This window comes from Saimiri boliviensis, chromosome 17 (assembly GCF_048565385.1).
Source record: "Saimiri boliviensis isolate mSaiBol1 chromosome 17, mSaiBol1.pri, whole genome shotgun sequence".
NCBI classification, from domain to species: domain Eukaryota; kingdom Metazoa; phylum Chordata; class Mammalia; order Primates; family Cebidae; genus Saimiri; species Saimiri boliviensis.
In genome coordinates this window covers 21,693,673-21,718,452 of record NC_133465.1, presented here as the reverse complement: position 1 = coordinate 21,718,452, position 24,780 = coordinate 21,693,673, and the positions used below count along the sequence as shown (strand labels likewise).

The 24,780-nt window shown below is 54.5% G+C and overlaps 1 protein-coding gene and 1 non-coding gene across 4 annotated transcripts in view; both read left to right on the top strand.

Moving 5' to 3' along the window:
* Positions 1–372: 372 nt before the first annotated feature.
* The window catches only part of SLC43A2 (solute carrier family 43 member 2), a 59,074-nt gene continuing 34,666 nt past the window's right edge, over positions 373–24,780 (top strand). Inside the window, exons 1-5 of one of the 3 annotated variants that reach the window (XM_074388343.1) lie at positions 373–985; positions 1,742–1,936; positions 14,147–14,354; positions 16,945–17,000; positions 19,062–19,138. In XM_074388343.1, the coding sequence (XP_074244444.1) occupies positions 1,777–1,936; positions 14,147–14,354; positions 16,945–17,000; positions 19,062–19,138 (501 nt within the window). In that variant the 5' untranslated portion in view covers positions 373–985; positions 1,742–1,776. Of the gene's footprint in view, positions 986–1,250; positions 1,937–14,146; positions 14,355–16,944; positions 17,001–19,061; positions 19,139–24,780 lie in introns of those variants that run through there. The other 2 variants (XM_074388345.1, XM_074388344.1) reach the window with 2 other exon arrangements.
* LOC120367063 (small nucleolar RNA U13) lies at positions 14,924–15,027 on the top strand. Its single transcript, XR_005581561.1, has one exon. It is a non-coding gene; the product is annotated as a small nucleolar RNA U13 (small nucleolar RNA).

Here is a 24,780-nt window from a genome sequence, read left to right as displayed (position 1 = left end):
AGATGACGGATGCGGAAGGAGGACGGTCCCCGGGGGACCGAGCAGTGCGTGAACAGGGGCGGAGAAGGCTCCGTCTGATGGGGGGTCCTCGGGAGACCCCAAATCCTAGGAAGGGACAGACAAGGGGGGCCTCGGGAGGCTCCATATCCTAGGACCGGACAGACAAGGTGGGTCTCGGGAGACCCAAATCCTAGGACTGGACAGACAAGCCCCAAATTCCCTCGCACATGTCCAGGGTCAATTTCCAGGGACTGGGCAGACGGCGCCCGGGAGGGGAAACGGTCGTGAACCGGCAGGAGGCGCCACGCCTGGACCGCGTCCGGGGGATCCCAGACCCCGAATGCGCCGGGACGGGAGCGCGAGGAGCCAGGACCTGAAGCCCGAGGCCGCGGGGACTGCAGCGCCGCGCGGGGAGGAGCGGGGGGACCGGAGAGCGGAACGACCGCGCGGAGCCGGCGCATCTGGGCGTGGTGACCGAGGCGGCCGCCTCGGGGGTCTCGTGGGGGTCCGCGGGGCGCCGGAACGCGGAGCGGAAGCCGCAGCCTCGCAGGGTCAGGGCGCTGGGGAGGCACCGGGGCGATGTCGCGGGGCCCCGCCGCGCTGGGATTCGGGGTGAAGGCGGCAGAGCCCAGGCCCTGCCCGCAACGCCGCGGCCCCCCCGGCCCCTCGTCTCTCTTGTTTGTCTCCGAGTCCGGCCGGAACCGGCTTCTGCTCGCGGCGGGGCGGGCGGGTGGCTGGCTGCTGATTGGTCGACGCCTGTTTCCAGCCCCCGCTCAGCCAATCAGCGGGCGACGGTGTTTTCATCTCGGGTCGGAATAAAAGGGCTGGAATAAAAGAAGGCAGAAAAGGCGCCGGGCGGGCCCGACACGCGCGGAGCAGCCGAGGAGCGGGAGCCGGGAGCGAGTTCGGCGAGGGCGCGCGGGCAGCGGCGGCACTGAAGCGGCGCGGGGAGCAAACGACGGAACCCGAGGAACAGGACGGAGCGGTGAGGGGCCGCCAGGGGACACCACGAGAAGCGGAGGGCCGGGGATGGAGGCCGGTGATCCGCTGCCATGGAAACGGGCGAGGCGCCGGGGAACGCTCGGGCTGGGGGTCTCGCGCCGCCGGTTTGAACCGGCTCCTGGTCTCCCACGCCGGGTTCGCGTGGCCGCAGCGCCTAGCGACCTAGACGGCGGCCAATGGCGCGGCAGTTCCTGCGCCGTCTGGCCAATCAGCGCGGCGGGGCGGGCCGTTCTGGAGCTCTGTGCGCTGATCTTGTGGTTGAGGAAACCGGCTCCGGGGAAGGGTCTCGGGTGCGGGCGGGAGGGCGCCCGTCAGGGCCCCGGGGAGTGGCCGCCCTCGGGCATCCCCCGGCCCAGGTGGCCGCGCCCCGCGCCGCTGTCCAGCCCGGCCCCAAGCCGTGTCAGTCCTGCCCGGGGCCAGGGCCAGGTTCACGGCCCTGAGCATGCGTTGGTCCCTTCGTGCCTCCGTGCCTCAGTTTACCTCGGAGTGAGACACCTCCCTACCTGGCTGGGGTGGCTCGGTCGGCGCGGAGGGCGGCGGTGCGGGCCGGCCGCGTGTCGGGTGGCCCAGGGCCGGGCGGGGCTGGGGCTCGCCTCGCCTGACCTCTTTCGCTGCGCGCTCCGGCCACCGCAGCCACGGAGGGGTGACAAGCCCTGCGCCCTGCGGCAGCGGCCGGGGCGGCTGGGGCGGCGGCAGAGGCTGGGCAGGGCCGGCCGCTGACGCCGAGATCTGTGCGCAGGTGGTGCAGAGCCGGAGCCCGAGCCGCGCCGCGCCATGGCGCCCACCCTGGCCACTGCCCATCGGCGCCGCTGGTGGATGGCCTGCACTGCCGTGCTGGAAAACCTCCTCTTCTCGGCAGTCCTTCTGGGCTGGGGCTCGCTGCTCATCATGCTGAAGTCGGAAGGCTTTTACTCCTACCTGTGTGCTGAGCCAGGTGAGACAGGCGCCTGGGGCTGCGGGGGGCTCCCGGAGTCGGGGCTCTGGGTGGGGGCCGGAGGGGGCGAAGACCTAGGAGCAGTACCTCACTTACCGCCCAGCGCCTCTCGGGCATCTAAAGGCCCGCTGGATCCTCACCCGGCCCTGCTGGGTACTTAACATTGCCCCGTTTTGTGGGCAAAGACATGGAGGCTCAGAGCCATCTTCGGTCCTGGGCAAGGCCACAGAGCCACAGCTGCTGTCCAGGGTGTTCCTTCCACCCCAGGAGCGTTGCTGGGCTCCCCTCCTCTCCTCCCCGCGCCTGGAACGCGGCTTGCCTTGTAGTAAACATGTTGCTCTTGGATGGTGAGAAAGAGGAACTCCTGGTTTAGGGGCTGGGGTGCAGCAGGAGAGGAAGTGGCCTTGCCTCCGCCCCAGGCAGGGCTCATCTAGAATCTAGACGTTTCTTAGGCGGTTGCGGAGTCTCTCAGGTGCTTGCTGGACACAGTTTCTTGTCTATTTTTGCCGACTTATGATTCTCCAAAGGACATTCCCTCCCACGGGCTGTGAGGACCTCTCCGTGGCTTCCCAGCCCCGTGGGGATGAAGGGGAAGAGGAGAAGGGAGCGTTGGTGGAGATGCTGCCGCCTGTTCTCTTCTCGCCGAAGGCAGGCTGGGCACGCTTGTGTGCATGACGTCCGCACCACCCAACACACACGCTCACCTTCACACCTTCACATCCTGTGGGAGGATCCCGGTTACTACAGGGCGGCAGGCTCAGCCCCACGGGAGGGCCACAGCAGCCCAGTCTCTGGCCTCCTACCCTCCTCCTTAGGCGACTGTAACAGGACATGCTTCCCTCTGCGCTCTCCTTGATTCCAACGGTAGCTGCATAACAGCTGAACTCACATCACCCCTCTCCCCAGGGCCAGAGGGCCGTTAGATGGAGGTAGCCCAGAACTGACTTCCTGAGTCCCCACCAGCAGGCCTTTTCCTTCTAGAGCTCTTTGCAGGAAGAGAAGGCTTTGCGCCAGCTCATGCTGGGTGTCATCCTTCGTGGAAGCCTCCCTGTTTCCTTTCTCTGATCTGCCCGGAGTCCCTGTGTCCCAGTCTCTAGGGAGGGAGGCTTCCCTGGAGAGGTTCAGGCAGGAGAAAGTGGGGAACGCAGAGGCCTCGGGAGTGGACAGAAAGTGTATCATTTATAACTAACCTTTAGCCTTTAGCCACTCAAAAATATTTCCTAATAGCTTAAGGGTTCTTGGCAGGCCTTTCTCCACATCAGCAAGAAATCTTAGGAGTTGGGAAGGGTCAGACCTTGTTCCCTGAGCAAGCTTTCTGCTTTGCCCAGGAGATATTAGGAGATTAATTTCTCTCCTGGGCACAGGTGGGAGTGTTTGCTTCGTCCTCTCCTCTCTTCTTTATAGATCATGACCCTTCCTGCTTGCCATTTTTTTTTTTTTTAAAGCAGGCTGGGTACGGTGGGTCACACCTGTAATCCCAGCACTTTCGGAGGCTGAGATAAGTGGATCACAAGGTCAGGAGTTCAAGGCCAGCCTGACCAATATGGTGAGACCCTATCTCTACTAAAAATACAAAAATTTAGCTGGGCATGGTAATCCCAGCTACTCAGGAGGCTGAAGCAAGATAATCACTTGAACCTGGGAGGCAGAGGTTGCAGTGAGCTAGGATCACGCCACTGCACTCCAGCCTGGGTGACAGAGCAAGACTTCATCTCAGAAAAAAAAAAAAGGCAGAAAAAAAAATCATCCCCAAAGAAAGCTCTTAGTGTCTCATCCAGACCAGAGGACTGTTGTAGGTAGAGTTTTTTTCCTTTGGACCCGCCATGGTGTCGGGAAGGTCACATCTAGGTGGTTTTTTTCATGGATTGTCGACTGATTTAACTTACTGTATGGTTTTGGCAGAATTCCAAATTCCTTCATTCCTGCCTCAACCTCGGCCTCTTCCTCTAAGAAAGGGAGCTTAGCTTCTTCCCCGCGGTCTCTGTCGTGCCGGCGAGGTGCTGAGTCGGTGGTTAACCCCGGGGAGACTTGACAGATTGCTCCTCTAAACCGATGTGAAGGTGAAAGGTCAGGACTGGGTTGAACATCAACCTCTTACCCTGGGCGTTTGCTCCTGCCTCCGATTTTGTTTTTTCTGACGATCTGGCAAACCCACTGAGCCCCCGTCCCGGGCAGGAAGGCTGCTGAGTCCACACAGCTTATCTCTGTGGCCTCGCTGCTCCTTGATTCTTGGAGTCGGCATCACCAGTTCTCTTTCAGGCCAGAAATCCCCACACGTTGCTTGTCTGGGAGTGCCTGGCAAAGTCAGGGTGAAGGTTTCTGCTTGGGTCTGACATTTTCTTTTCTTTTTTTTTTTTTTTTTTTTGAGACGGAGTTTCGCTCTTGTTACCCAGGCTGGAGTGCAATGGCGCGATCTCGGCTCACCGCAACCTCCGCCTCCTGGGTTCAGGCGATTCTCCTGCCTCAGCCTCCTGAGTAGCTGGGACTACAGGCACGCGCCACCATGCCCAGCTAATTTTTTGTATTTTTAGTAGAGACGGGGTTTCACCATGTTGACCAGGATGGTCTCAATCTCTTGACCTTGTGATCCACCCGCCTCGGCCTCCCAAAGTGCTGGGATTACAGGCTTGAGCCACTGCGCCCGGCCTGGGTCTGACATTTTCAAACTTGGCGGATGGCTGGGTTGCAGAGACGCACTCGGGCCATTTTTCGAATTTATTGAATTAGGTTCGTGAAAGGCTGAGTAGTCCCGGGGCTGTCCCCAGCTGATTGAGATGCAAATTGGTCAGCTTTGTGTGGCTCTCAGACGAAGCCTTTTGTTCTCTGAAGAAAATTCGCCTGAACCTGTTGAACCATTCTTAGAACTCTTTCTCAGGACTCCAGCCAGAATCTGGCCACAGGCACGGTGTTGGCTCCAGCGTGGGGCAGTGGCAGAAGGAAGGAGACAGCTCATTTCTCCTCTCCCCTCTGTTTCTTCTTCCTTGTCCACTGGGAGAGGTGACAGGTAGGGTCCGCGGACCTGCGCAAGGGCCGTTAACGAGGGGCTTTGTACGACACCCACCAGATGCTGGTGCTGGGCACTTCCCTAGGACCCTGGTGAGGGTGGGAGACCTACTGGGTTCTCAGCCCCACAAGCGGGGGCTTTCCCAGGGCTGTGTCCTTTTGGCCTCTGGGATGGCACTGTGACCGGCCACCCCCGAGCCCTTCCCTCCTTTCATCTGTGGTCCAGTGGCCCACTTCAGCGGGGTCAGGGTGGGCCTGTGGAGCTGCCGCTACCTGTGGATGGTTTCTTTTTGAGACAGGGTCTCACTCTGCTGCCCAGGCTGGAATGTGTGGTACAGTCACAGCTCACCGCGGCCTTGACTCCTGGGCTCAAGCGATCCTCCCCCTCAGCTCCTGAGTAATGGGACTACAAGTGGGCACCACCACCAACCCAGCTAATTTTTTTTTTATCCTTTTTTTTTTCTTTTTTTCTTTTTTTTTTTTTTGAGACGGAGTTTCGCTCTTGTTACCCAGGCTGGAGTGCAATGGTGCGATCTCGGCTCACCGCAACCTCCGCCTCCTGGGTTCAGGCAATTCTCCTGCCTCAGCCTCCTGAGTAGCTGGGATTACAGGCACGCGCCACCATGCCCAGCTAATTTTTAGTATTTTTAGTAGAGACGGGGTTTCACCATGTTCACCAGGATGGTCTCGATCTCTTGACCTCGTGATCCACCCGCCTCGGCCTCCCAAAGTGCTGGGATTACAGGCTTGAGCCACCGCGCCCGGCTTCTTTTTTTCTTTTTTAAGATGGGGTTTCACCATGTTGGTCAGGCTGGTCTTGAACTCCTGACCTCAGGAGATCCGCCCACCTTGGCCTCCAAAGTGCTTGGATTACAGGCGTGAGCCACCACGCCCAGCCTCCAGCTAATTTTTGAATTTTTTTTTTTTTGTAGAGACAGGGTCTCACCATCTTGCCCAGGTTGGTCTCAAACTCCTGGGCTCAAGCAGTCCTCCTGCCTCAGCTGCCCAAAGTGCTGGGCCTATGGGCATGAGCTACTATACCCAGTTAGGTTTAATTTTTTTTTTTTGAGACAGAGTCTCACTCTGTTGCCCAGACTTCAGTGCAATGGCGTGATCTTGGCTCACTAAAACCTCTGCCTCTCAGGTTCAAGCAATTCTCCTGCCTCAGTCTCCTGAGAAGCTGGGATTATAGGTGCCCACCACCACGCCCGGCTAATTTTTGTACTTTTTAGTAGAGACAGGGTTTCACCATATTGATCAGGCTGGTCTCCAGCTCCTGGGGTCAAGTGATCCTCCGGCCTCAGCCTCTGAAAGTGCTGGGACTACAGGTGCAAGCCACCATATCCTGTTAATTTTTAAATGTTTTGTAGAGATAGGGGGTTCACCATGTTGCCCAGGCTGGTCTTCAGCTCCTGGCTCAGTCGATCTGCCCGCCTCCGTCTCCCAGATGCTGGGATTACAGGTGGGAGCCACCGCTCCTGGCCTATGTGTGGATATTGAATCCCCTCTTTCTTGTAACCTAAATATTCAATCAAGATTGAAGGTGCCATGCTGGAGTGCAGAGCAAACACATCATCACACGCACCCCTGTGTAATTCCAGGTGGTGGTCGGGCCCCAAGAAAGCAGGGTGCCAGGAGCTGGAACAGCAGCAGGGATCTGGCTCCCCCGGGTGGGAGGGCCTCTCTGCGTTCAGGTGGAAGTCTGGAGGTTGAGGAGGGGTGAGTCAGGAGAGGAGGGTCCACCCTGGAGGAGGGAGAGAAGTGGGAAGGGGTTGGGCCTGCGAAGCCTGAGAGGCCTTCTGGAGAAACTGGATTTTATTCCCAAGGCAGGAGGAAGCCGGGGAGGTGGAGGAGGGCGATGGTCCAGTTCCCCTGTGAGAGGCTCAAGTGAATTGCTGACGGCTTGCCACGTGCTGGGGCGTCGGTGATGTAGAAAGCAGAAGTCTTCAGGCCCATGCCTGAGGAAGGCACTCATGGTCTGACCATGGCCGTGGAGGCAGACCGTAGTTGTATGCTCTTTGCCGCTGCTCCGCCTGTGGTGCTGGGGAGAGCCTGGTGCAGGGATCCCCATGAGAGCAGAGGGGCTGCTGCCCACCCTGGGGACACAGGGCCACCCATGGGCTGAACGAAGCTGTAGATATTGACAGGAGACTTCTCTGCTGGTTCAAGGACCTCTATTTTTTTTGGCTGTCAGGGAGATGGTTTCACTCTTGTCACCCAGACTGGAGTGCAGTGGCGTGATCTTGGCTTACTATAACCTCTACCTCCCAGGTTCAAGTGATTTTCCTACCTCAACCTACCAAGTAGCTGGGATTATAGGACCCGTCACCACGCCTGGCTGATTTTTTTGTATTCGTATTTGTTTTTTGTTTGTTTGTTTTTTGAGAGGGAGTCTCGCTCTGTCACCTAGACTGGAGTGCAGTGGTGCAATTTCGGCTCACTGCAACCTTCACCTTCTGGGTTCAAGTGATTCTCCTGCCTCAGCCTCCCGAGTAGCAGGGATTACAGACATGTGCCACCATGCCCGGCTAATTTCACGTTTTTAGTAGAGACGGGGTTTCTCCGTGTTGGTCAGGCTGGTCTCGAACTCCTGACCTCAGGTGATCTGCCCACCTCAGCCTCCCAAAGTGCTGGGATTAGAGGCTTAAGCCACCACGCCTAGCAATTTTTTTTTTTTTTGACAAGGAGTCTCACTCTGTCACCAGGCTGGAGTACAGTGGCGAAATCTCAGTTCACTGCAACTTCTACCTCCCGGGTTCAAGTGATTCTTCTGCCTCGGCCTCCTGAGTAGCTGGGATTACAGGTGCCCCCCACCACACCCAGCTAATTTTTGTGATTTTAGTAGAGATGGGGTTTCACCATGTTGGCCAGGCTAGTCTTGAACTCCTGACCTCAGATGATCCACCTGCCTCAGCCTCCTGCAGTGCTGGGATGACAGGCGTGAGCGCCACGCCCGGCCGAAGGACTTCTCCTTTTCTTGTCTCTCCCCACACCCACAGGCCAGTGTGGATAGCCTTCTTGTTTTTTTTTTTTTTTTTTTTTTTTGAGACGGAGTTTCGCTCTTGTTACCCAGGCTGGAGTGCAATGGCGCGATCTCGGCTCACCGCAACCTCCGCCTCCTGGGTTCAGGCAATTCTCCTGCCTCAGCCTCCTGAGTAGCTGGGATTACAGGCACGCACCACCATGCCCAGCTAATTTTTTGTATTTTTAGTAGAGACGGGGTTTCACCATGTTGACCAGGATGGTCTCGATCTCTGGACCTCGTGATCCACCCGCCTCGGCCTCCCAAAGTGCTGGGATTACAGGCTTGAGCCACCGCGCCCGGCAATGGATAGCCTTCTTAAATCCAGCCTTTCATTTATATTGCTGTAAATATGACTTTTAAACTTTTCCCCCAGTTTATTTGGAATTTTAAAAATTCCTTAGCAATGGGGAAGAAGGTTGAAAGGCTGGACCGCCGGCCTCCGGCTGCGTCTCAGGGAAGAGCTCACCCTTGGCCTCCCACACCCCAACCTCCATCCTCCTCGGTTCGTGACCTGATTTTCCTCGCAGGCGCCCCTCGGGCACCCCGATGTCTTGGTGTCCGTGAAGGTCCCGTCCAGCTCAGGCTGGCTCCCAGGGCGTCACGGGAGGCTCTTGGTCCTATTCTCGCCCAGCGAGGTTCAAGCCTCCCGATGCTGCCCGACACGGCGGGCAGCCTTTTCCCGGCTGTGCTCTCAACCTCTTCTCTCTGGGATACCAGCCTCTCCCCGGGTAGGACAGCATCGGCATGGAGCTTCAGGGTCTGGCAGCCCGCAGTGAAGCCAGCTTCCCCAGGGGCCCTCCAGGAGATCTTCACAGGTGACTCACCTGCCCTGAGCATCCTTAGGGGCTACCCTGACTGTCCTCGTGGGGACTACGGGGTGCGTGTGGGCTCGCCCGTTGAGCGGGCAGCCAGCACACACTGGCACTCTACACTTGGCACCTGCTGCTGGGCCCGCCTGCCGCTCGGGGGCCAGGCCCGGTCTACCCAGCACAACCTCCGCCTGCCCGTGCCCTCCTGCATGTGGTTTGCTGTGTGCCTGAGCCGACCTCTCACCTACATGTGCCCTGCCGGCTGAGGATGGAGATGGGGCTTCCTGCCGGATGGACTAAGATTCCAGGGATGGGAGGGCCAGGAGGGACGGGAGGTCCCAGGCGGGGGCGCAGCCTGGAGCAGGGGCTCCGGAAGCAGCCAGTCAGGCAAGGGCAGCTCAGGAACTTGGAGGAGACCTCAAGCCAGGTACTCCTTGGTCCCTGCAAGCCTCATGGAGGTCCCCCTTTCCTTTGTCTCCCCGGGGTGTGGGGAGGCTCCTCTGATTCAGGGGAGCCCGAGCAGGGTCACAGCACCCTCTCTTCTCCCTGATGCCTCCGTAAACATCTGGCGCGTCTCCTGTGAGCGGGTGGGTAGCGCCCCGCCTCCCTGCCCGGCTTTCGTCCTGAGCAGCCCTGCTCCTGTTCTTGGCATGCGCTGGCCACTGCAGCTGTTGCCCGTCCCCTCGGTTCACCTTCCCTGGCCGGGCCAGGCCGGGCCACTCTGGCCACCCCCGAGGAGGCGTCTGTTGAACAAACAGGTGCAGGTGAGGAGCGCAGCAGGCTGGCCCAGGGTGAGGCCCAAGCTCCAGGCGAGGAGCAGAGGGGCATCCCAGGCCTTGGCACTTCCTGGGTGTTTAATCTGTTTGTCTCTCCCCTGGCCCACAGTGCCCAGGTGGGAGCAGAGGGAGAGGAGCAGCCTGGGTGTGACTGTGTGTGGCCATCTGCTTGGGCTGTGTGGGCTGTTACTGTCAACAAAGCTGCTGGGCTCACCAAGGGTTTTGTTCCCTCCAGGAGCAGGGAGACTCTCAATTGCTCTGTAAGCAGGAGAAGCCACTCACCTCCCCCCAGCCCACACAGAAGCATCTGTGGCTGGACAGGACTGTCTGGAGGCAGGAGGCAGGAGGCAGGCAGAGGGCCTGCTGGCCACGTGGGAGGGATTTGTTTAAGGGGAGAGGGATGGTGCTCTAGAGTGTGAGGTCCCTGCCCCTGTATGTGGTAGCTCCAGGGTAAAGATGGGAAGGACAGATACCCTCACCTCTCCCCTATGCAGTTAAAGGGGTGACCTAGATCTCTAATCAATTTAAGACATTTTATTGTTGTTTGTTTTGACACGGAGTGCAATGGCTCCATCTCGGCTCACTGCAACCTCCGCCTCCTGGGTTCAAGCAATTCTCTTGCCTCAGCCTCCTGTGTAGCTGGGATTACAGGCGCACACCACCATGCCCAGCTAAATTTGGTATTTTTAGTAGAGACGGGGTTTCACCACGTTGGCCAAGCTGGTCTGGAACTCCTGACCTCAGGTGATCCGCCTGCCTCGGCCTTTCGAAGTGCTGGGATGACAGGCATGAGTCCCCAGGCCTGGCCTTAAGACATTTTACCCTATCCTTGCTGCTGGCAAATCAAGGAGGCTGGCCGGGCACTGTGGCTCAGGCCTGTCATCCCAGCACTTTGGGAGGCCGAGATGGGTGGCTCACCTGAGGTCAGGAGTTCAAGACCAGCCTGGCCATCATGGTGAAACACCATCTTTAAAAAAAAAAAAAGCCGGGCGCGGTGGCTCAAGCCCCCGGTCAACATAGTGAAACCCCGTCTCTACTCAAAATACAAAAAATTAGCTGGGCATGGTGGCATGTGCCTGTAATCCCAGCTACTCAGGAGGCAGGAGAATTGCCTGAACCCAGGAGGAGGAGGTTGCGGTAAGCCGAGATCGCGCCATTGCACTCCAGCCTGGGTAACAAGAGCGAAACTCTGTCTCAAAAAAAAAAAAAAAAATCAAGGAGGCTGCCTTGGGTACAGAGCCTTGGGATTTTTACCGTCTGGCTCTAGATGAGAAAAGCCATGGGTTTAGGGACCCAGCTGTGGCTCCTCCCTGGGATCACTGGAGGTCCCCATGCCTTTGCTCATGGGCAGTGCTGCTTCCAGACCCTGCATGGCCCCACAGGCCACCCTCCCGGGCCCTGGAGCGCCCTCTCCACCCATCCCCTCCGTCACCTCAGCACCAGTTTGCTCCTCTCTGCATGTCCTCTTGGAAATGACTGTTGCTGTGTAGAGACCCTGTTCCCCCCACTTCAGAGCCAATTCCTGTTGCTGCTCGCTTGAGGACCCTGCTTGCCACGTGCTTTGGCTGACAGTGTGGGGGGAGGGGGCTTCTGGGAAACTGAGAGAAACTGGCAGAGTGGGGAATCAGGTTGTGAGGTTTTGTTTCTACGGCTCTGAGTGGTTCACCTTGTGGCTCTGATCTCCTTAAATCCCCCGAGATTCAGCTTGGTTCTGTTGATTCCTCTCTTGATCCTTTGCCTTTTGGCCATTGTGATCTGGTTTCACTTTTGGTTTTACTTTTTATCAAGACGGGATGTCACTTTGTCACCCAGGCTGGAGTGCAGTGGTGCAGTCTCTGCTCACTGCAACCTCCACCTCCCCGGTTCAAGTAATTGTTCTGCCTCAGCCTCCCTAGTAGCTGGGACTACAGGTGCATGCCTGGCTAATTTTTTTATTTTTAGTAGAGATAGGGTTTTGCCATGTTGGCTTGAGCATGCTGGTCTTGAACTCCTGACCTCAGGTGATCCACTCGCCTTGGCCTCCCAGAGTGCTGGGATTACAGGTGTGAGCCATAGCGCCCGGCTAATTTTTGTATTTTTAGTAGAAACGGGGTTTCTCCATGTTGGCCAGGCTGGTCTTGAACTCCTGACCTCAGGTGACCCACCTGCCTCGGCCTACCAGAGTGCTGGGATTACAGGTGCCCACCACCACCATGCCTGGCTAATTTTTGTATTTTTAGAAGAGATGGGGTTTCACCAAATTGGCCAGGCTGGTCTTCAACTCCTGACCTCAGGTGATCCACCCACCTTGGCCTTCCAGAGTGCTGGGATTATAGACATGAGCTGCCACCATGGCCAGCTAATTTCTGTATTTTTAGTAGAGACAGGGTTTCACTATGTTGGCCAGGATGGTCTCGATCTCCCAACCTCATGATCCGCCCACCTCAGCCTCCCAAAGTGCTGGGGTGACAGGCGGGAGCCACTACGCCCTGCCTTTATTGGGTGCTTTCTATACCTAGGTGAACTCCAGAAGGTTTTCTCTGGATTTTCTCTTGTTTTTTTTTTTTTTTTCTTTTTTTCCGTTTTCTTTGGTTTTCGGGATTTTCTCGTGGATCTTCGCCTAAACTCTAGGAGATAGATGTTATTATCATATGATTCCATTTTGTGGATGAGGAAACTGAGCCAGAGCAAGGTCACGTTGGTAGAAAGTTGAGGAACCGAAATTGGAACCTGGAAGCCAGATTCCAGCACCGCGCTCTCCATCCATCCGCCCCTGGCGGGTCTCCCTGGTCACACGCTGGCATGAGGCCGGATTCCACCCCTGTGCATCCCTTCCAGTGACCTTGGGGCAGCTCCGAGAGGCTTGAGCAAGCCTTTGCAAACCTCAGCTCCAGGGCCCTGGCGCCAGAGGGCTGCAGTTGGAAGGCAGGCAGTTATCTGGAGAAAAGCGTTTCCTTCACTCTCCCAGTGTGACCTCACATCTAATCAAAGTCTGCTCCTGTTTTCTGCAGGATTAGTCAGCATCTCTTAACTAGCAGTCCCAGCGAGGAGAGCTCCTCCGCTGCGCTCCCGGCCCATCCTCCGCCCTCCTGCCCTCCGCTGCCACAGCACTTTTCTCTTCCTTTTTGTGCTGTTAGGTGGCTGGGTGGACTTTGGAGGGGGCCGTTAAGGGCTGGGTGTGTCGGACACACCAGACTCGGAGGCACAGCACGTGCGGGGTCTGGGTGTGGGCACAGGGTGGCAACACAGTGACCCCAGCAAGGAAAATTAGAAAGTTGCATCTTGGCTGGGCGCAGCAGCTCATGCCTGTAATCCCAGCACTTTGGGAGGCCGAGGCGGGCGGGTCACCTAAGGTCAGGAGTTCAAGACCAGCCTGGCCAACGTGGTGAAACCCTGTCTCCACTAAAAATACAAAAATTAGCTGAGCGTGGTGGCAGGTGCCTGTAGGCCCAGCTACTGGGGAGGCTGAGGCAGGAGAATCACCTGAACCTGGGAGACGGAGGTTGCAGTGAGTCGAGATCGTGCCACTGCACTCCAGCCTGGGTGACAGAAGTGAGACTCCATCTTCAAAAAAAAAAATAAATAAAGGTGGGGGGTGTCTCAGTGAGTGAAAGCAAATAACACAGGGTGATTAAAAAAACCAGAACTTGGGCTGGGCGCGGTGGCTCAAGCCTGTAATCCCAGCACTTTGGGAGGCCGAGGCGGGTGGATCACAAGGTCGAGAGATCGAGACCAACCTGGTCAACATGGTGAAACCCCGTCTCTACTAAAAATACAAAAAATTAGCTGGGCATGGTGGTGCGTGCCTATAATCCCAGCTACTCGGGAGGCTGAGGCAGGAGAATTGCCTGAACCCAGGAGGCGGAGGTTGCGGTGAGCCGAGATCGCGCCATTGCACTCCAGCCTGGGTAACAAGAGCGAAACTCCGTCTCAAAAAAAAAAAAAAATAAATAAATAAAAAACCAGAACTTTCCAAAGTGGTTCCAAGACACAGTTCATGTGGTGTTTGATGCTATGAAAATTTTAGGGGCAGAAGGTGGCATCTGTCCTGCGTTTGTGAAGGCCACCGGGCTCACCATTGAAGGAGGCGCCTCAGTCTCCCCACCCTGACAGAGGAGGACCAGGGTATTGGGGTACACCAGCAGCTTGTCTGTCCTGGGTGGTCTGGCATCTGCCTGCCTGCTCGCTGCAGTCTGTCCCATGGACACAGCTGCAGTGAGGCGCTCCCAGCCAAGGCTGAGCCCCCCCGCTGCCCCCCACCGAGGTCTGCCATTCAGGGTGGAGGATGCACTAGAACAGCTGAAACAGGGCTCTCAACCTGGGCTTCGTTGCTCTTTGAGGGACATACGAAGCTCCTGAAATTGTGGATAAACCTTGGCGTGCATTTCCTGGGTCTCTACTGGATTCTTCAAAGGGCCCGTGGCTCCCATCCATGGCCCCCACAGAAGTTATTTTCACTCCAGGGACTTGAGCCAAATGGCCATCCAAGCCTGCTGCGGGGTAGCCTGAGCCCTGGCAAACCTCTGAGCCAGCGCTGGCATTCCCAGTGGGGGAGCTCTGAGTAGGCACCTGCCCCTGCCATGACCCGGAGGTCAGGTTTTCTTCCCTCTTCACACAGAGAATGTCACCAATGGCACAGTGGGTGGCACGGCAGAGCCAGGGCATGAGGACGTGAGCTGGATGAACGGCTGGCTCAGCTGCCAGGCCCAGGACGAGATGCTGAACTTGGCCTTCACCGTGGGCTCCTTTCTGCTCAGTGCCATCACCCTGCCCCTGGGCATCGTCATGGACAAGTATGGCCCGAGGAAGCTCCGGCTGCTGGGCAGGTCAGCGGGGGTCCCTGGGGGGCAGGGGATGGGCAGGTGGGCCCCTGGGCTGAGCTCCACACAGAAGGGTATCCTGGTCATACCTGCTTCAGGTTTGCTGTGGGGCTCCGTAAAGGCCCATCCAGAGTGGAGTTCCTACCCCGTCACCCACCGGGTGCCAGGTACTGTGGTCCTCGTGTGTTCCTGTGCTGAATAAGAAAAACGCTGGGCGCAGTGGCTCAAGCCTATAATCCCAGCACTTTGGGAGGCCGAGGCAGGTGGATCACGAGGTCAAGAGATAGAGACCATCCTGGTCAACATGGTGAAACCCTGTCTCTACTAAAAATACAAAAAATTAGCTGGGCATGGTGGCATGTGCCTGTAATCCTCAGGAGGCTGAGGCAGGAGAATTGCCTGAACCCAGGAGGCGGAGGTTGCGGTGAGCTGAGATTGCACCATTGCACTCCAGCCTGGGTAACAAGAGCGAAACTCCACCTCAAAAAAAAAAAAAAAAAAAAGAAAGAAAAGCGCCAGGCTCCGGGTGGGGGGGTGGATCTGGAGTTGCTTGGCATTAGGAACGTGGGTTTCCGATCCCTTTCTAGTTCAGAAGTGTGACCGCTGGGGATTCACTCTCACGTGTGAGATACGTTTCCCTCAAACCTAGTTCTGAGGCTGGCACGGTGTCCATCTGATGCAGAAACAGCAACACTGCTTTCCTCAGTGTATTTGACCTTAGACAACCCTCCACCAGAGAGATTTTCAACACGCACCCCAATATAATAAGCACTTGGAATTATAAATGATCTATGCCATTCTTTTTCATTCCCCCCCGCCGAGATGGAGTCTCACTCTGTCATCCCGTCCAGGCTGGAGTGCAGGGGCATGATCTCGGCTCACTGCAGTCTCCACCTCCCAGGTTCAAGCGATTCTCCTGCCTCAGCCTCCCGAGTTGCTGGGATTACAAGCACCCTCCACCACATCCAGCTAATTTTTGTATTTTTAGTAGAGAGGGGTTTCACCACATTAGCCAGGCTGGTCTCGAACTCCTGACCTCATGATCTACCCACCTTGGCCTCACAAAGTGTTGGAATGACAGGTGTGAGCCAACACGCCCAGCTCCTTCGTGCCTTTTTTTTTTTTTTTTTTGAGACACAGTTTTGCTCTTGTCGCCCAGGCTGGAGTGCAATGGTGAAATCTCAGCTTGCTGCAACCTCCACCTCCCAGGTTCAACTGATTATCCTGCCTCAGCCTCCCAAGTAGCTGGGATTACAGACACACGCCACCTTGCTCTGCTAATTTTTTGTGTTATTATTATTTTTGAGACAGAGTCGCCCAGGCTGGAGTGCAGTGGTGCAATTTTCGCGCACAGCCACCTCTGTCGCCCAGGTTCAAGTGATTCTCCTGCCTCAGCTTCCTGAGTAGCTGGGATTACAGGCGCCTGACACCACACTTCACTAATATTTGTAGTTTTAGTAGAGACGGGGTTTTACCGTGTTGGTCAGGCTGGTCTCAAACTCCTGATCTCAGGTGATCCACCTACCTGGACCTCCCAAAGTGCTGGGATTATAGAGCCTGGCAGAGCCTCCTAAGCTTCACAAGATGATTCTCTAAAAAAATTTTTTCTTAGAGACAAGGTCTCACTATGTGGCTGAGGCTGGTCTTGAACTCCTGGCCTCAAGTGATTTTTTTTCCCCCCTTGTCCTCCCAAAGTGCTGAGATTATAGGTGTGAGCCACCATGTCCAGATGATTTATGTTTTTTTTTTTTTTTTTTTTTTTGAGACGGAGTTTCGCTCTTGTTACCCGGGCTGGAGTGCAATGGCGCGATCTCGGCTCACCGCAACCTCCGCCTCCTGGGTTCAGGCAATTCTCCTGCCTCAGCCTCCTGAGTAGCTGGGATTACAGGCACACGCCACCATGCCCAGCTGATTTTTTGTATTTTTAGTAGAGACGGGGTTTCACCATGTCCACCAGGATGGTCTCGATCTCTTGACCTCGTGATCCACCCGCCTCGGCCTCCCAAAGTGCTGGGATTACAGGCTTGAGCCACCGCGCCCGGCCGATTTATGTTTTTTAATGAGATTTATGTTTCTCATCAGTAAATTGGGGCCAATTATTCTCCTTAGAATTGTTCAATTAAATGAAATAATGCATGTAAATGTTCTGCAAGCATCTGACACCGTACACACCCCAAAATGACACTGACATTAATGGTAACACTATTACGGGCGCGGTGGCTCACGCCTGTAATCCCAGCACTTTGGGAGTTTGAGGTGGGTGGATCACGTGGGGTCAGGAGTTTGAGACAAGCCTGACCAACAATGGTGAAACCCCGTCTCTACTAAAAATACAAAAATTAGCCAAGCATGGTGGCAGGCGCCTGTAATCCCAGCTACAAAGGAAGCTGAGACAGGAGACTCACTTGAACCCGGGAGGCGGAGGTTGCAATGAGCTGGTATCGCACCATTGCATTCCAGCCTGGGCAACAGAGCAAGGCTCCGTCTCAAAACGAACAAACAAGCAAACAGAAAAAAAATAATAAAGTTGTTTAAAAAAACCACTAAATAAAGTTGTAATGGTGAGTAACATCCCTCCCGTTCTGCTTGGTTTTAGCGCCTGCTTCGCTGTCTCCTGCTTGCTGATTGCGTACGGAGCGAGCAACCCGAACTGTGAGTGTCATCTTCCTCCATCTTTTGTCAGGGACTGGGGAGAGAGTGCCCCAAGCTGCCCCCGGGCCCCCTGCTCTTGGACATGGTACTGGGCCTGGCGCTCGCTGCTCAAGTTAGAGGGACACCTGTTAAGCCTTTCCTCAGTCACTTATCTCAAATGGATGGCCGGGTCAGAGAGCAGCCACCCCAGAGAGAAGCTCCCAGGGTAAACACAGCTTCACCTCATCACCAAGCCAAGCCAGTCCCTCACTGATGCCAAGCTGGAGGCCAATTCTTTTTTTTTTTTTTTTTTTTTTTTGACATAGTCTTGCTCTGTCACCCAGGCTGGAGTGCAATGGTGCTATCTCGGCTCATTGCAACCACTGCCTCCCAAGTTCAGGTGATTCTGCCTCAGTGTCCCAAGTAGCTGGGATTACAGGCACTCACCACCACGCCCAAAATTTTGTGTATTTTTAGTAGAGACAGGGTTTCACCATGTTGGCCAGGCTGGTCTCAAAACTCCTGACATCAGGTGATCTGCCCGCCTCGGCCCTGCAAAGTGCTGGGATTAGAGGCATGAGCTGCCTTGCCGGGCCTAGGTGAGTTCTAAGAACCAGGTTGGCCACAGGGACACAGTCCTCCGTGTGTGCAGAAGTCACGAGCTGAGTCCCCTCCAGGCAGCACAGGCCACAGCATGAAGGATGACTTAGAAGCTACCTGGTCCACAGCCCTGCTCAGCTAGAGCCGTTGTTTTAAGGACTTGTAGAGCAAACACCAAAAAAAGGACTTGAGTTTCCCCAAAATCTCAGCCAGGCTCATCTGCTGATTTTCAGGCACCTCTGTTTTTGGATTCAGTGAAGTAGCTTCTTTAGGACTCTGCTTACTGCTAATGTGCTGTTCTGTTTTGTTTTTTCAAGTTGACAGGTGAAGCTAATGTTCGTTTTTGCTGTTTTGTTTTAGAGACAGGGTCTCGCTCTGTCGCCCAGGCTGGAGTGCAGTTATGCATCACATCACTGTGCCCTGGACCTCCCGGGCTCTAGTGATCCTCCCACCTCAGCCTCCAGAACCGCTGGGACTGCAGGCACACACCACAGCACCTGGCTCATTTTTAATTTTTTTTTTTTAGAGAGGAGGTCTTACTTTGTTGCCCGGGCTGGTCTTTAACCCCTGGGCTCAAGTGATTCTCCGGCTTCAGCCTCCCAAAGTGTTGGGATTCTAGGTGTGAGCACTGTGCCTGGCCAATGCTAATGTTAATTGGAGAGAGGAAGATGGGATGCCCCTTTTGCAAGAGCCCAGGATCTGTGAAATAGGCAAGCGGAGGCCAGGTGTGGTGGTTCATGCCTGTAATCACGGCAGCACTTTGGGAGGCTGAGGTGGGCAGCTCACCTGAGGTTGGGAGTTCAAGACCAGCCTGCCAACATGGTGAGACATACAAAAAGTTAGCTGGGCATGGTGGTGCATGCCTGTAGTCCCAGCTAGTTGAGAGGCTGAGGGAGGACAACCACTGGAACCCAGGAGGCAGAGGTTACAGTGAGCCACAGTCGCACCAATACACTCCAGCCTGGGCAACAAGAGCGAAACTCCGTCTCAAAAAAAAAAAAAAAAAAGAGGCCGGGTGCTGTGTTCACACCTGTAATCCCAGCACTTTGGGAGGCCGAGACAGGTGGGTCAGGAGGTCAAGAGATTGAAACAGTCCTGCCCAACATGGCGAATCCCTGGCTCTACTAAAAATATAACAAATTAGCTGGGCATTATGGCCCACGCCGAAGTCCCAGCTACTCAGGAGGCTGAGGCAGAAGAATTGCTTGAACCTGGGAGCCAGAGGCTGCAGTGAGCCAAGATTGCGCCACTGCACTCCGGCCTGGGCAACAGAGCGAGACTCTGTCCCCGCCCCCCCCAAAAAAATAGGCAAGAGGAGGGGCATGAGAAAGAGGTGGTTCCCTCCCCAGGTGTCGGGACTAACCCCAGCCTGCCTCACTGGGTTTTCCGGAGCCTGCACCGCTCAGGACTCTGGGCCGGATCCGCTTCCCAGGCGCTCGGCCGGGGTTTCCACTGACTCACGAGGCTCGCGTCTCCCCACAGCCCTCTCGGTGCTCATCTTCATCGCCCTGGCTCTGAACGGCTTTGGTGGGATGTGTATGACCTTCACCTCATTAACAGTGAGTACGGACTTCTTAAAGCTCTCTAGTTCAGTAATCTGCTTCTACGTTTGAGGCTGCTGTGGTTGTTTCTACATCCTTGCCTTCCGTTTGCCTGTGTGTGCCTGGGTGTCCCCAACAGTACAGGGGCTTGGGTGAAGTGTTCTGGCCACAGAACACGGCAGGGCCTCCTAAACTGAGGTCCTATAGGCAGCAGGGTATGGCTCTCACCATCCCCTGCCTTCCTTTTTTTTTTTTTAAGACAGAGTCTCCCAGTGTCGCCCAGGCTGGAGTGCAGTTGCGTGATCTCAGCCCACTGCAACCTCTGCCTCCCAGGTTCAAAAGATTCTCCCACCTCAGCCTCCCGAGTAGCTGGGATCCCAGGCGCCCAATGCCACGCACGGCTAATTTTTGTATTTTTAGTAGAGACGGGGTTTCACCATGTTGGCCAGGCTGGTCTCCAACTCCTGACCTCAGGTGATCTGCCCCCCCTCGGCCTCCCAAAGTGTTGGGATGACAGGCATGGGCCAGTGCACCCGGCCAACATTCCCTGCCTCTGATCAGGGCTTTGATGCTGAGGAAGCAGCTCACTAGCCATGTGCCCAAGGAAGGCAGAAGCAGGAAAACAAGACGCTGCCGCCCACTTTCTTTTCCTGTTTTCCATGGTAGCTGTCACCGGGGGCTCTGGGAGCTTGGGCTCATAGAGCAGCCTCCACACAGACCTCCCATGGAAGTGCCCAGCCCCAGCCTTTGCCTTTGTCCAGAGCCCAACGGGAAACTCAGGGGACACCTGGGCTTCTGCTCTTCCCGGTTTCCTGAGTGCCAGGGCACAGCCAGCTGTCTGGTAAGGGAGATGTCTCCTTGGGTGCTGAGCACCCCCGCGTTGAGAGCATCAGGATGTCACAAAATGTGTGTCTTCTTGAAGTGGGGAGGCAGAAGAAAGAAACAGGTTGGAAGAAAAGTGAATAAAGGGGCCAGTGCGGTGGCTCATGCCTGAAATCCCAGCAGTTTGGAAGGTCGAGGCAGGTGGATCACTTGAGGTCAGGAGTTCGACGGCCTGGCTAACATGGCGAAACTGTCTCTACTAAAAAATACAAAAGATCGCCGTGTGTGATGGTAGGCACCTGCAATCCCAGCTCCTCGGCGGCTGAGGTGGGAGAACCCAGGAGGCGGAGGTTGCCACAAGCCGAGATCGCACCTCTGCACTCCAGCCTGGGCGGCAGAGGGAGACTCTGTCTTAAAAAAAAAGAAAGTCAAAAAAGGAACAAAAAGTCTGTCCCAGAAGGAAGAAGGGAACTCTCTGTGGGTTTGCCTAGTTGGGCAATGGTGCCATTCAGAGCTGGCCATTGGAAAGCAATGAAGATAGCAGCCTCTTCAGAGAGAGTTCTCTCCAGCAAGGAAACCTCACCTGTGTCCGTTTCCCGGTGAAAAGAGTTTTAAGACACAATACCTACCATTACTATTTGTAGGACACTCTGGTTTCTGATTTCCCTTGTTGCTGAGTCAGGAGTGGTGCCATTAAAGGGTTCTTGTTTAGCTTTGAGGGAGCTCTGAGGGCTTCTGGGCCTTTCCTGGTTTTTTTTTTTTTTTTGAGACAGTCTTGCTCAGTTGCCCAGGCTGGAATGCAATGGCGTGATCTCAGCTCATTGCAAGATGAGCTGAGTTCAAGCCACCCAGGTTCAAGAGATTCTCCTGCCTCAGCCTCCCGAGTAGCTGGGATTACAGGTGTGCACAACCACGCCCGGCTAACTTTTTGTATTTTTAGTAGAGACGAAGTTTCACCATGTGGGTCAGGCTGGTCTTGAACTCCTGACCTCAGATGATCCACCCACCTTGGCCTCTAAAAGTGCTGGGATTACAGGTGTGAGCCACCATACCTGGCCTAAAAGTGGTTTTTATTTTAAAAATTTGGGTTGGGTGCAGTTGCTCACACCTGCAATGCCGGCACTGTGGGAGGCTAAGGTGGGAGGATCTCTTGAGGCTAGGGATGAGACCAGTCTGAGCAACAAAGCAAGACTCCATCTCTCCATATATATTTTTTTAATTAGCCAGGGCATGGTGGCAGATGCTCGTAGTCACAGCTACTCAGGAGGCTGAGGTGGGAGGAAGACTTGAACCCAGAAGTTTGAGGTCATAGTATTCCATAATTGCACCACTACATTCCAGCCTGGTGACAGAGTGAGACTTTGTCCCAAAAATAATAGTGAAAATTCAACATTTCAGAAACATGAATTGTAGGTTAAACATCTATAAGCCTGCCAGGCATGGTGGCTCATGCCTGTAATCTCAGCACTTTGAGAGGCTGAGGAGGGCCGATCACCTGAGGTCAGGAGTTCGAGAACAGCCTGGCCAACATGGTGAAACCCTGTCTCTATTAAAAATACAAAAAAATTAGCGTGGTGTGGTGGCGCATAATCCCAGCTACTTGGGAGATTGAGGCAGGAGAATTGCTTGAATCTAGGAGGCGGAGGTTGCAGTGAGCCAAGACCGCGCCATTGCACTCCAGCCTGGGCAACAAGAGCAAAATTCTGCCTTAAAAAAAAAAAAAATTCTATAATCCCGTCTTCATCAGTTTGGAATATATTTCTTCAGTTTTTAAAAGATCTGCATATACCAATGTTATTCTTTTCTTAAAAAAAAGAACCGTGATAACTTGCCTTTTCCCTTAATGTATCTTTTACATCTTTTGCTGTCATTACTTCAAGGTCTGCCTTGTTATTAAGCAGTTCTGTGTTATTCTGTAATGTAGATGTATCATCATTTATTCAACCAGTTTCCTACTAATGGACATTTGGCTTGGTTTCCAGTTTTTCCGATTTATGAATGCTGCTAAAGTGAACATCTCTGTGCGTGTATTTCTGTAAAATAAGTTCCTGGAAGTGGAAGTGCTGGGCCACAGGATTAGCATATTTTAAATTTTAACATGTACTGTTAAATCATCTTGTAAAAGGCTACCTGGCTTGGCACTGTGGCTCACGCTTGTAATCCCAGCACTTTGGGAGGCCAAGGCGGGCAGATCACCTGAGGTCAGGAGTTGGGAGACCAGCCTGGCCAACATGGTGAAACCCCATTTCTACTAAAAATACAAAAATTAGCTGGGTGTGGTGGTGGGTGCTTGTAATCCCAGCTACTCAAGAGGCTGAGGCAGGAGAATCGCTTGAACCTGGGAGGCGGAGGCTGCAGTGAGCCAAGATCATGCCACTGCACTTCAGCCTGGGTGATAAGAGTGAGACTCTGTCTCAAAAAACCAACTGCCTGCTGCCAGAAGCCCACCGGCATGCATGCGAGTGCCTTTTTCTCCATGTCCTTTCCAGTCTGTTCGACTCATCTTCTAGACATGAGCCACTCTGATCTGGTGAAAAATGATATACCATGAGTTTTAAAATGTCTTTGATTATTACTAAGACATATCATCTTTTCTCTGCTTTTTTGACAATTTGCATTTCTTCTGTGAATTGCTTCTTTGAGTCATTTGTCTGTTTTTCTACAGCGCTCTTGATTTTATTATTATTATTATTTAGTGACTTGTAAGAGCTCTTTCAAATACAAAGAAACTAGTGTTCTTTCCGAGTGAGGAAGAGATCTTTCCCTGGGCTCTTCAGGTCTCTACATGGTCCTCTACATGGTCCATGGGTCAGTTTCAGGAGGGCCATGCACACCCTTGGAATTCCATGCCAACACACTGCGTGTAGTTGCTGCTTAGCTGCGTCTTTCCAGAGGGGAAGGTTCATTATGTTCACTGGCCTCCGGCAGGTCTGTGTAAACGCTAAAAACCACCTCTGTGGCCGGGCATGGTGGCTCACGCCTGTCATCCCAGCACTTTGGGAGGCTGAGGCAGATGGATCACCCGAGGCCAGGAGTTTTTTTCTTGTTTTTTTTTTTTTTGTTGTTTGTTTGTTTGTTTGTTTTTGAAACGGAGTTTCGCTCTTGTTACCCAGGCTGGAGTGCAATGGCGCGATCTCGGCTCACCGCAACCTCCGCCTCCTGGGTTCAAGCAATTCTCCTGCCTCAGCCTCCTGAGTAGCTGGGATTATAGGCACATGCCACCATGCCCAGCTAATTTTTTGTATTTTTAGTAGAGACGGGGTTTCACCACGTTGACCAGGATGGTTTCGATCTCTTGACCTCGTGATCCACCCGCCTTGGCCTCCCAAAGTGCTGGGATTACAGGCTTGAGACACCGCACCCGGCCCTTGTTTTTTTTTTTTTTTTTTGAGATGAAATTTCGTTTTTGTCCAGATTGGAGTGCAATGGTGAAATCTCAGCTCACCACAACCTCTGCCTCCCGGGTTCAGGCGATTGTCCTGCCTCAACCTCCCAAGTAGCTGGGACTACAGGTGCCCGCCACCATGACCAGCTAATTTTGTATTTTTAGCAGAGATGGGGTTTCTCCATGTTGGTCAGGCTGGTCTCTAACTCCTGGCCTCAGGTGATCCGCCTGCCTTAGTCCCAAAGTGCTGGGATTATAGGCATGAGCCACTGCGCTTGGCGAGGCCAGGAGTTTGAGACCACCTTGGCCAACATGGTGAAACCCCATCTGTACTAAACAAAAAAACATTAGCCTGGGATGGTGACGGGTATCTATAATCCCAGCTACTTGGAAGGCTGTGGTGGGAGAATTACTTGAACCCGGGAGGCAAAGGATCCAGTGAGCTGAGGTCATGCACCCGCACTCTAGCCTAGATGGCAGAGGGAGACTTGTTCTCAAAAAAAAACACAAATCACTGCAGCAGGAGCGTTTCTGTTCACTCTTTGCTCTCCCACTGGAGGCAGAAAGTTGCCCAGGTTAGATAGTGACCAGGAAAGAGAGTTGCCCAGTCACCATTTAAAGCGTTTGGCTCCCAGGGTTCTGCCCAAGGGAAGCTGGTGATTTCTTCTCCATGGTTTTCATTCTTTGATCTGGAGCAGGGTCAGCAAACCACCGTTGCCAGGCCAAACCCAGACCACTGCCTGCTTTTGTAAACAAAGCTTCGTGGGGGCAGAGCTGTGCCCGTTTGCTCCCGTCTGTGGCTACTTTTGTGCTATAGTGGGAGTTACGCTCTGGTGACAGAGACCACATATATGGCTTGTGAGGCCCAAAGTTCTGTTATCTCAGCTGGGCACAGTGGGTCACGCCTGTCACCCCAGCACTTTGGGAGGCCGAGGCAGGTGGATGGCCTCAGCCCGGGAGTTCAAGACCAGCCTGGACAACATGGCAAAAGCCTTTCTCTATTTAAAAAAAAAAAAAAAAATTGGCTGGGTGCAGTGGGTCACACCTGTCACGCCAGCACGTTGGGAGGCCGAGGCAGGTGGATGGCCTCAGCCTAGAAGTTTGACACCAGCCTGAGCAACATGGCGAAAGCCTTTCTGTATTAAAAAAAAAAAAAAAAAAAAAAAAATTGACTAGGTGCGGTGGGTCATGCCTATTACCCCAGTACTTTGGGAGGCCAAGGCAGGCAGATCACCTGAGGTCAGGAGTTTGAGACCATCCTGGTCAACATGGTGAAACCGCCTCTCTACTAAAAATGTAAATATTAGCCGGATGTGGTGGCGTGCACCTATAGTCCCAGCTACTCAAGGGGCTGAGGCAGGAGAATCACTTAAACCTAGGAGGTGGAGGATGCAGTGAGCTGAGAGGTCCCATCACTGCACTCCAGCCTGAGTGACAGAGCAAGACTCTGACT